The sequence below is a fragment of the Heterocephalus glaber genome, unplaced genomic scaffold, assembly GCF_053883595.1.
Source record: "Heterocephalus glaber isolate CG9 unplaced genomic scaffold, H.glaber_assembly_v1.0 deba00000331, whole genome shotgun sequence".
Classification (NCBI taxonomy): Eukaryota; Metazoa; Chordata; class Mammalia; order Rodentia; family Bathyergidae; genus Heterocephalus; species Heterocephalus glaber.
Window position 1 is genome coordinate 56,448,465 of NW_028258142.1, and position 12,032 is coordinate 56,460,496.

Sequence of the window (12,032 nt, forward strand, 5' to 3'; positions counted from 1 at the left end):
CCTATTTTGCATTATCGATTATTCATTCTAGTCATTGGTATATTTTAGGTATACAATATAATGACATTCATCACTGGAAATTTGCACCTTTACATAATCTCTCTTGGTTCTCATTTTTCACCCTTGCCCAGCCCTCCCTTCAACCCCTCCATCCCTCCCTATTTACAAAGATTTTGTTTCCATTTGTCCATTTTCTCATATTAATTTGATTCCCTTCTTTCCTTTCCACTAGCCCTCCCACTTCCCCTTCCCCTTTGCCCCTTTGCTTCCTAATTCACATTATTTATTGCACGTTTTAGTCCTTATTTACACTTTCAGTTTCTCACACTAGAGAAACTATTTGGTATTTATACATGTGTGTCCTATTTATTTCACTTAAGAGCATCACCTCAATGTGCATCCACTTAGCTATAAATGTCTCTAATTTCTCATTTTTTATGGCTGAGTAGTACTCCATTTTATAAAAAAACCACATTTTCTTTATCCAGTCTCCAGTTGATGGGCATTTGGGCTGTTTCCAAGTTTTAGCTATTACAAACTGTGCTGCTATGAACATGGGTGCACATATATCACTGTGGTATGCTCCTTTAATTCTTTGGGGAAGATCCCCAGCAGTGGAATAGCAGGGTCAAATGGGACTTCCAGTCCTAGTTCTTTGAGGTATCTCCATACTGATTTCCACAGTGCTTTCACCAGTCTATACTCCCACCAGTAGTGGAGCAGGGTTCCTCTTGCCCCACAGCCCCACCAGCATTTGTTATTGGTGGATTTCATGATAGCAGCTATTCTTTCTGGAGTGAGGTGGAATCTCAGCGTTGTTTTCATTTGCATCTCTTGAATGACCAGTGATGTTGAACATTTTTACATGTATTTATTTGCTATTTCTACTTCTTTGTCTGAGAAATGTCTGTTCATCTCAGATGCCCATTTTCAGAATGGGTCTTTAAATTTGGGAGGTCTGATCTTTTTAAGTTCCTTATAGATTCAAGATAGTAGACCTTTGTCTGAGGAAGAGCAGGTGAAGATTTTTTCCCACATTGTGGGTTGTCTCTTCACACTGCTGGTGGTTTCTCTTGCTATGCAGAAGCTTTTTAATAAGAGATCCCACTTGTTCATTGTGCTAGTTCACGGGCAACTGAGGTTTTGTTCATAAAACCTTTTTCTACTCTTGGTTCTTATTTTTTTCCCCTTCCCCTGCCCTCCCTTCATCCCCTCTACCCTTCCCTATTTGCAAAGACTTTGTTTCCATTTTTTTTCTTCTCTCATATTTTTTTCCCTTCTTTCCTTTCCCCTACCCCTCCCACTTCCCCTACTCCTTTAGACCTTTTCTTCCTGTTACACAATACCAATTATACAGTTTTAAAATTACAATATCAAAATTTAGAGGGTATTACCACAGATTTTACAGAATTTACAAGGATATAGAAATCTTTTTTGAAATAAATTTGACAACTTCTAAGAAGTACCTTGAAAGACAAATTAATGAAACTGTGGAGGAAATATAAAATTTGAATAGCACCTATTATAGAAAGTATATTCCTAGCTTGAAAACCTACCTATATGACAACAGCAGGCTGATATACATTTTAACCGATAAATTATATCAAACATTTAAAGTAGAAGAAAGAAGGAACACTTCTCCCCTCATTTTAGGAAATCAACATTGTGCTAATCCTAAAACTGGATAAAGATAATAAAAAAAAGTATGAACATAGATAGAAATTTGTTTCACAAAACAAACTATTGGAAGTCAGATCTGGCAGGATGTAGAAAGTGGTTTTATTATAGGGATGGCAGTGTTGGTTCAGCATTGGAAGATCCACCCCCAAAAGTCATCATTTTAACAGAGGAAAGGAAAAAGCCATATGATCTTGTCACTAGTTGCAGAAAAAGTATTTTACTAAATTTCAGATACAGATTTGACCCTTAAAGAGATCTACCTGTGTACAGGAGAGAGACTTTGAAGGCTGTGTAGAGGAGCCTGAGCCTTCATTGACCAACTCGAGTTACAGCCAGCCCTCATGAACAAATTGAGTTCATAAGTCAAGGGTCCACTGTAGCAGTGCAGCTCTCAGACAAGAGGTGCTCCGGCCCTGACCTTTGAGCCCCACATCTGTCCCCTGTGGGCTCAGGGATGCTTCAGCCCAAGCCTCTGGCTTCTAGATGCTCCCTGGAATCCTACCAGGTAGCCCTGAGCCCCGCTGCAGCCCTCCTGGGTTCCCTTGTTCCTAGAAGAGCAGAAGAGAGGCTGCTGCTGGCAGGGGCTGAGGTGGAGGTGCCCCGAGGCTGAGGCATCCACACTGCGCATCCGCTCACTGTCGGGGTGCAGGACTGAGCCTGGGAAGAAAGAGAAGAGTTCCCCACACGCTTCTTCTGATGTGAAGCCCCAGTACTCCCAGAACTCCTAGAACTGAGGTTCCAGGGGTTTTCAAGGGATATTTATTTGTAAGGTACAATCACGTTTGAAGCTTGACTTTTATTTTTTACAAATTAAAATGAATTTTACTAAATAACACAACAAGAAGAGGAATTGTGACATAAGTAAGTGAAATATAAGATAAAAGCATGGATTAAAAGTGCAGGCATCTTACTGTTTTTACTTTCATCTAAGCCAAGTATATGTTGTGTGCTGAAAAGTTATTTAGACAAGATGCATGGTTGACACTTTATATTTTACACAGATTTCAGAGCATAAAGCATAACAATTTTTTCTATTTTTCAAAGTATTACATATATTTATCTGAAGTACATTTATAAAACAAAACAGCTACTGCAACAAAAGCAACATTATTAGCAGAGCTGTTTACTTTTTAATGGTTGTAGTGGAGCTGGTTTTCCTCATTAAGTACCTACATGGATTTAGCACACATGTTCTTGTTGGTTCGTTGGTTTGTTTGTTTTTTCTCGGTACCAGGGATTGAAGTCATGGCCTTGCGCTTTCGAGGCAGGCACAGTGCCACTGTGCCAAATCCCGGGCCTGTTTGTTTGTTTTTTGAGACAGGGTCTCGTTATGTACCATAGTTCAGGCTGGCCTTGAACTCATGGGATCCTCCTGCCTCAGCCTCCCAAGTCCTGGGATTACCATGCCCAGGATGCTTATGGTTCTTGAATACAACCAAGAAGGTGTATTTGATAAGGAAATATTATATATAGATATGTTTATGTGTGTGTATATATACAGAATGTATATGTATATATTTCTGGACAAACATTCTCGATAAAAGGACTGACTTTTGATTGAAACTTAAAAAATGAATTTTGAAATATATTTACGAATACAACCACTGTCAGCACATTTCTTTAGGCCCCCAGAAGCAAGCGCAGGAGGAGTTCCCCCTCCCCTTCCTAACCAGCCCACAGCCTTCACCTGGCGGAGCGTCCCCGCCGACGTCACAGGGTCCCCGTGGCCCCTCTCCAAGTCCTCTCCACTCCTCCTCGGCGCCTGGCCTCTCCCCTTGGCCCCATGCACGCCTTTCCTGGATGGAGTCTCTTCTGCTCCCGGTGCTGCTTCGGAGTCTCTCCGGGCTTCTCTCTTTGTCCTCCCCCACGTTCCTCATCTTGCTGGCTCCTTCTGATCCAGGCACTGGTCCTTGGCCTGGAGTTCGAGCTGCCTGCCGCTGTGTTGATTTCTCCCTGAAGATGGAACCCTTCTTGTTCCTCCCATCTCTGTGTGCCCTGTGTGCCTCGTTATTTGTGCGTCCTCCCTCCCTCCCTTCCTTCCTTTCCGTGCTGCTCTCTTCCTCCTTCGCACCTCTCGAGATCATTTCATTGTCTCTCCAGAAATTCCCCTGCATTTTCCCTTCCTGGGTTCACTTTATTTTCTTCTATTTCACCAGGGTCACCAGCCCTCGTTTCTCCTGGGCTTTTCTGCTCTCTGAACTTCCTTCCTCTCCGTAACCCCTGGATTTCTCTTCCTTTGTCACAGAACTGGCTTCACACAGCTGCCTTTGGAAACCTCCTCTTCACCAGCCCTTGATTTAACGAGCGCTTCTGAAGCCCCACAAAGCCCACTGCACTCTCTCCGCCCAGTTACCCGCAACGTGCTGGAGTGGGCAGCCCTCTTTTCTTTCTTCCTCTCCAGCTTTTTCCTGCACTTGTTTTTTTTATAAGCAGATATGACAAATGCATTTTTTCCATCAAATTTTACTTTTTCTATTTCTCCTTCTCACTATTTTCTTTTCCATTCTTTTCTCCAGATCTTAACTGCTTTTAGTGAAAATACTGTACTTGGGCTTTCAATGTTTTCCCAAAAGCAATTTGAGATTTCCTTCCTCCATTTTTCTGCGCCCCATCATAAATACTGAATATTCATATACAGTGGAATCTTCAGCAAGGGCCTTCTGAATTTCCAGTTTGTTGTGGGGTGAGTTTGTTTAACTTTCTTTCGTGCCTTAATTTCTTCACTAAAAAAGTGAAGGTAGCTGAGTGTACCCCATAATCCTAGCACTGTAGGAGGCTGAAGCAAGAGGATCGCACGTTCAGGCTCAGCCTGGGCATCGCACTGAGACCGTTCATGGCGAACTTCTTAGCTGCTTCCCCCCTGAAGGCCTTCAGTCACGGAGGCCTCATCGTCATCATCATCACCATCACCATCACCATCACCATCAGAATCATTCCCAGAGACTAATGGTTTTTACAGAACATGGAGCAACCGCAGTGTTTTCTTTGGCAGAATAAGCCTGTACTTCCGGTCTGGAATCCCTATCTTGCTCGTGTGGCCCAGTTTATAACTTTTAAACACGGCATCTGGACTTCTCTAAATAGAAGATCCAGCATCATTCTTGGGTTTCAGTAGCCCCCACTTGTGCACTGCTGGAGAAGCGAGGTTCGCTGCTGGGAACCCCAGGTTGCCCAGTGCTAAAGAGCAGCCAGGTCTGAGCTGAGCCCCAGCCGATTCCTGAGGGAGACCTGGACTGAGACTGAACACTGAGCCAGGTGCTCCTTCTGCAGAAGAGGCTTGGAAATGTCCTACACTTATTACAGCGCCTTGTAAAGCGCAAGACACCCCAAGCACGGCTGGGGCTGCCTTTGTTCTCGGCAGAAAACAGTCATTCTCTGCTCAGACCCACCAGCTGTTTTCTTGGGGACATTTCTGAAAATGCAGAAGCCTCTTGGTGTTTAATGTGTTTCCAGGGCTGGAGGCGTAAATCAGTGGTTGGCAGAGCACTTTCTAACATGCTCAGGACCCCCCAAACAACGAAAACCCACACACCACAAACACGTTTCTTTTTTTTTTTGAGACAGTCTCACTGTGTACCCCAGGTGGGCCTAAACCTCTTGCTGATCCTCCTGCCTCAGCCTCCTAAGTGCAGGGATTATAGGTGTGCACCACCACACTCAGCTCACGAGAAACGTTTCTAAGACATTGGGCCTTGTTAGGCAGATCTGCACAGAAGGTACAGCTGCATCACACAGCAAGGAATAGGGTTCTGGGAAAGGGGCCTCTGTGACCCTCAGCTCTTTCTCTGTCTTCTTCCTACAGCTGATGTGAGGATTATTTCTAATGCACTGAGCAGTGAGCCTGGAGCTCTCACTTCCTGCCTGAGGCTGCGGCACACGCTGCTAAAGCCCTGACTCGTTTCCAGGGTTTCCTTCCAATACGAGTGATGAAGAGGTGTGAATCAGGATGAGCCTCTCTTTTGTCTCTTGCTAGTGCCTGCTGCTGGAATCAACACCCAGAACCCTGCAGTCAGCTGAGCTTTAGGGCTCTTCTGTCTGGGCTGCCTGCAGCTCTGCCTGCTGAGGCTAGGAGTTGCTTTACGCTCTCAGGATTCGGAGAGAGGCAGATAGATACATAGTAGGATGGTCCTCGCCTTTGGCAGACCCTTCTAGACCCCATTTAGTTTGTTTGCTCCCTGGTGCTGACTTTGTCTAATGTTTCTAGTGTAGAGATGGGACTAGGACACAGGTAGGGGCAAAGGATGAAGGAAAGAGGAAAAGGGAAGGATGTACGTGGGGCTGAAAATGAGTGGGACTTCTGAGACTGGAAAGGCTTTGCTCTGTATCCAGGAGTTTGGATCATTTATAAGGAGTGAAATCAGCACATGCGCTTGTACACCATGTCTTTTTAGTTCGTGTGCTGTCGAACTGAGCACACACCGTTTCTTTTTAATAGAAGGCAGACTTGGGTCTCTCCCCACATGTTTAAGTAGAAAATTATCACCATGCTTCTTGTTCATTCTCCCCACCCCCCCATTAAGTTTCTTGGTACATTTTAGGTATAGAATGCAGTTACATTCATCATTGGGATCTTGTACCATTACATGATGCATCTTGGTTCTTATTTTTTTCCCCTTCCCCTCCCCTCCCTTCATCCCCTCCACCCTTCCCTATTTGCAAAGATTTTGTTTCCATTTTTTTCCTTTTCTCATATTTTTTCTTTTCCCTTCTTTCCTTTCCCCTACCCTTCCCAGTTCCCATGCTCCTTTAGACCTTTACTTCCTATTATACAATATCAATTATATATTTTTAAAATTACAATATCAAGATCTAGGAGACATTACCACAGATTTTACAGAATTTAAAAGGATATAGAAAGCATATTTCAAAAATCTGTTTTGAAATAAATTTGACAACTTCTAAGAAGTACCTGGGAAGACAAATTAATGAAACTAACTCTGGAGGGAATATAAAATTTGAATAGCACCTATTAAAGAAAGTATATTCCTAGCTTGAAAACCTACCTATATGACAACAGCAGGCTTATATACATTTTAACTGATAAATTATATCAAACATTTAAAGCAGAAAAAAGAAGGAACACTTCTCCGCTCATTTTAGGAAAATAACATTGTGCTAATCCTAAAACTGGATAAAGATAATAGAAAAAAAAAGTATGAACATAGATAGAAATTTGTTTAACAAAACAAACTATTAGAAGTCAGATCTGGCAGTATGTAGAAAGTGGTTTTATTATAGGGATGGCAGTGTTGGTTCAGCATTGGAAGATCCACCCCCAAAAGTCATCATTTTAACAGAGGAAATGAAGAAGCCATATGATCCTGTCACTAGTTGGAGAAAAAGTATTGGACTAAATTCTACAGCTGTTCATGGTAAAAGCTATCAGGAGACTAGAAGTAGAACAGAAACTTCTCAACAGATTAAAGACATGTACTCCATACTTCCAGCGAGAATGCCTTATATGAATGGAGAAGATAACAATGCTTTCTCCTTAAGGTGGGGAACAAGGGCAGATATGCTTACTCTTCATCTGTCCATTAAACTTTGAAACATAGGCCCAAACCAAAATAGTCTGACAATAAAATGACACAATTAGGATAGGATTGGCAAGGTAGAAGCAAAATCTTTATATGTAGATGAAATGATCATCTACAGAGAAAATACTAAGAAATCTCTAGGAGCCCCTAGAACTTGTATTTGAATTTAGCAGGATTAGAAAACACAAGGTATATATAAAAATTCAGGTCTGTGTATACTTGCTATAAATGAAGAATTGGATATTGAAATTTAAAAGTTATGTAGGAGTTCAAAGGACCTAGAAAAGTAAAAAAAAAACAACAACAGTGTTGGAAGACGTTTAGTACCTAATTTTAAGACTTCCTCTAAAGCTACAGTAATCAAGGCAATGTTGGTGTAAGGAAAGACATATAGATCATTGGAATAAAACAGAGAATCTAGAAATAGGACCACACATATATGGTCCACTGAGTTTTGAAAGATTACTTAACATTAACGTTTTATAGAATATAAACTCAATTCAAGAGCCGAGGAAAAGATAGTGTTTTCAGCAAATGGCACTAGAACACCTGGTATCTGTATATAAAAAATTAACCTCAACCCTGTATTTCCATACATAAAAATAACTTGAAAGGATCTATGAACCTAAATATGAATGGCTAAATGTATAAAACTTGAAGAAGAAATTATAAAGGAAAATGTTTATGAATTTAGGGTAGGCAAGAACGTCCTAGGATACAAAAAACATGATGTATAAAAGAAAGAAATTGATAAATGAGATTCCATCAAAATTTAGAACTTTAAATGACATCGTAAAATGAAAAGTAGTCCTTAAACAGACCATATTTACAATGCATATAACCTATGACCAGAATATATAAAGAACTCTTACAGCTCATTAATAGACAACCCAATTAAAAAGTAGACACAAGAAGATGATAAATAGCCAGTACAGCACAAGGAAAGGTGTGCAACACTAGAATCAGAAAAATACTAATCATGAACAATAACAAGATTGAATTATATACTCATTAGGGAGATGAAGTTAAAAGTTTAAAAAGCCTTGTCATGACTTTTTCTTTTTGTTGGATTCTCCCCCTTTGTGTTTAATTTGTCATGCCCAATGGATTCTTTCTGCTGGGCTTCCTGGGGTTGTGATCCTCATTGTCTTTTCCTAGGATATAGTCTAAAATTTTTTGGAGTGCTGGCTTGGTATTCATGAAGTTCCTAAGGTGCTCTTTATCATGAAAATATCTTATTTCTCCATTAATTTTGAAAGATAGTTTTGCAAGGTACATCAATCTGGGTTGTAGGCTGTTCTCCTTTAGGGTTTGAAATACATCACTCCAAGCTCTTCTTGCCTTGAGGGTTTGCATTGAGAAGTCTGCTGTGATTCTGATGGGCTTTCCTTTGTATGTGATTTGTTTCTTTTCTCTCACTGCTTGTAGAATTTTGTTCTTCGGTTGGATTTTTGGAATCCTAACTATTATATGCCTATGTGTAGATATTTTTTGATCAAGGCTATTTGGAGTCCTATATGCCTCACGTATCTGTATGTCAAGTTCTTTTCCCCTCCTTGGGAAGTTTTCTGGCATCACTTCTGTGAACAATTTTTTTATGTCATCTGCACTCTCTCCTCTTTCTTCATTGACTCCAATCAGTCTTATGTTATTCTTCTTTGCATCGCCTAACAGCTGCTGGATTGATTTCTCATGGTCCCTTTCAATTTTGCAGCAATTTTTCTTTTCCTGGTCACTAATTGCAATCTTATCTTCTGTATCTGAAATTCTGTCCTCACATTGGTTCATTCTGCTGCCTAGACTTTCAATGGAGTTTTTAATCTCCTGGAAATCTGTTTGCATCTGTTTTATGGATTCCATTTTTTTCCTATGTTGGGATTCCATCATGTTCCTCAGATCCTCTATTTTTTCATCTGTGTCCTCTCTAGATTTATTAATCATGTCTTACACTATGGGCACAATCTTTGGTGTTATCTGAGAAATTATTTCTGATTTCATTTTTTCCAGATCCTCTTTTGTTGCCAGTTCAGGGAGTCCAGGTAGTTGAGTATCAGATTGTTCCATCTCGTTTCTCTTTGGGGCTGCTGTAGGTGATCTGGAAGTCTGTTTCTGAGGCTTGTTTACGTGTCTTCTCATTTCCACGGGGGTGTAGGGGGGTGCTTCTGGCACCCGCGTGGCTCACCTTCTCTGCCCTAGGAGCTTGGAATGGCGGCAGGGGAGCCTCTTCCGCTGTTTGTTCATTCTGCATCTCCTTATTTTGCAGATAAGATTTTGTGGATGTGTGACCAGGAAGTAGGCATTCTCTCTGTGTATGACTTCCTGAAACTGAAGAAATATCCTGGAGTTTAGCATGTGGAGAGCATAGTGTCATGTTTTCTGTTCTATTTTCTGAGACCATAGGGATCTCTTGTATTTTGTTCATTCTGTCTTCGCAGATATTAAAACAGTCCCTGACAAATACTAGGCACTCAGCGTTTGTTGAATGAGTGAATTTAAAGATCTGCTGGTTGCCTGGCTTGGTATACCTTTTTGTTAGAATAACTTCCTCAGAATTTGCATGTAATTTATAACTTTGGAACTATAGGGGGCCTCAAGTTTTATTTTTTCTTCAAACATTTTCTCACCACAACTACACCTAGAGGCAATGCAGTGTGTTAGAACACACAGTGAGCCCCTCTGTGTGCCCGACACTACTAGCACTGGAATCCAGAGAGGAATACGATGTGGTTCTTGTTCCCAAGGAAGACAGAGAGGAAGACCTGGGGGCAGGTTAAGCTACACCTGCAGCCAGCAGCCAATTACACATGCCTGTAATCCCAGCACTCAGGAGGCCGAGGCAGGAGAGTCCGGAGGACCACTGCAAGTTCCAGGCTAGCCAGAACCACACTGTGAGACCCTGTCTCAAAACAACAACAATAACAACAAAACTATACTTGCAAAATTCCAAATAGGGCTTAGAGAACCAACTCTTTGATTTGGGAAGATACCCAGCAGGGAAATAGCTGGGTCAAATGGGACTTCCAGTCCTCGTTGTTTGAGGAATCTCCATATTGATTTCCACAGTGGTTGCACCAGTCTGCACTCCCACCAACAATGGAGAAGGGTTCCTTTCTCCCCACACCCCCGCCAGCATTTGTTATTGGTTGATTTCATGATAGCAGCCATTCTTTCTGGGGTGAGGTGTTTTCTCAACCTTGTTTTGATCTCCAACTCTTTGATTCAGTGATTTCTTTTTTTTTTATTGCTAACCCCCTAATTTTTTGTTTGTTTGTTTGTTTGTTTTGGTACCGGGGATTGAACTTGGGACCTTGCACTTGCGAGGCAGGCAGCAGAACCACTGAGCTAAATCCCTGGCTCTACCCCCCTAATTTTTATTTTAGGGTCACCCTTTGGAGTGATCCTGATGATGGGATTTGGGGGCTATTTGGAGATGAAGAGAGGCCCCTCCTATTCTGTGATAAGAGCAATAACTTCTGCTAGGGAGCTAAAACTGGAGCATGTACAGGTTATGTGTGTTCTAAAGAAAACAAGATGGCAAAGCGTTCGACTGCCGTCTCCAGTCTTGCGTGAGTTGTGTCTTGTTGTTATCTTTTTTGAGACGGGGTCTCACTGTGTAGTCCAGGCTGGCCTTCAACTCTCTGTGTAGACCAAGCTGGCCTCAACCTCAAAGTGATAGTCCTGCCTCAGCCTCCCAAATGCTGGGAGTATAGGTGTGCACCACCATGTCCGGCTCTACAGTTATTTTACAGCAAAAATATACTTTGATGCTTTCAGATTGTGACTGACTTGTAATTTGGAGTTTGCTTTGTTTAGCTTTCAAATACTCTTGGTGAATTAGGTGAGGGTGATAATAGGGGCAGCCGGGGCCAAGAACAGTGGCACAACTGACCTGCAGGTGGGACAGGAGACCCTAAGTCTGTCCCACGGCTGGATTCAGTCCTTTTGTGAAAACCTGGGATATCCCAAGGGCCTTTTACTCTCTGGAGTTGGGTTTGGGAAGGATGGGGCCAGCTGCTGTGGGTAATTTGCTTTCAGGCAAATTTAACTTTTCAAGTAGAAAGGCTTGCCAGGTATGGTGGCACAAGCCTGTAATCCCAGCACTCAGTAAGTAGTAGGCTGAGGCAGGAGGATTGCCAGGAATTCGAGACCAGCTTGGGCTACATAGTGAGTTCAAGGCCAGCCTGAATTACAGAGCAAGACCCTGAAACAAACAAACAAACAAAAATAGAATGGCTGAAACTTTGTTTTTGTTTTTTAATGCTCTTTGTTTTATTATTTTACCCATGCTGAAGGAGCTCCGCTAACCATTGTGCTGTTGTTTTTCAGTGTGGCACTCCTGGCTTTGGCGTCTCATCCCACAGGTGAGAGAGAGAGAGAGGGAGGGGGGGAGAGGGAGAGAGAGAGTTCAGTGTGCTCTGGGCCTGGCACTAATCCCACAGATACCCAGAAGAGAATGTGGTCACATATTTGCAGTGCTTTTGATAACTCACTAAGCAGGCTGGACTGCAGCTCAGTGGTGGAGCATGAGGCCCTGTGTTCCATCCCCAGCACCACCAGTAATTAAAACGAAAAGGAAGACATGGACTTACTGCCCAGGAGCTAACTGTCACCCTGCCTGAATTTGGATACCCTTGCATCTTCTGGTGATGTCCGTCTCAGGTATACAGAAGTGTCCGTTACCTGCCAAGTAAACTAGTGCTTGCTTTGCTCTCTTCAGATTCCTTCCCCCAAGGGTCCAGAATTGCTCTGTAGTTCTGGTGCTAAAGGATTTGCTGAAAAAAGTTCAAATTCATTCTATTTCCAGCTGACCTCATT

At 42.2% G+C, this 12,032-nt stretch overlaps 1 protein-coding gene across 5 annotated transcripts in view; it reads left to right on the forward strand.

The window, feature by feature from the left end:
- Positions 1-12,032, forward strand: part of Slc35d4 (solute carrier family 35 member D4) — a 108,482-nt gene that overhangs the window by 38,680 nt on the left and 57,770 nt on the right. For all 5 annotated transcript variants that reach the window (XM_004853159.3, XM_021265154.2, XM_021265155.2 and 2 more), the window contains one exon: positions 11,544-11,578. In XM_004853159.3, coding sequence (XP_004853216.1) covers positions 11,544-11,578 — 35 coding nt within the window. The remainder of the gene's footprint in view (positions 1-11,543; positions 11,579-12,032) is intronic.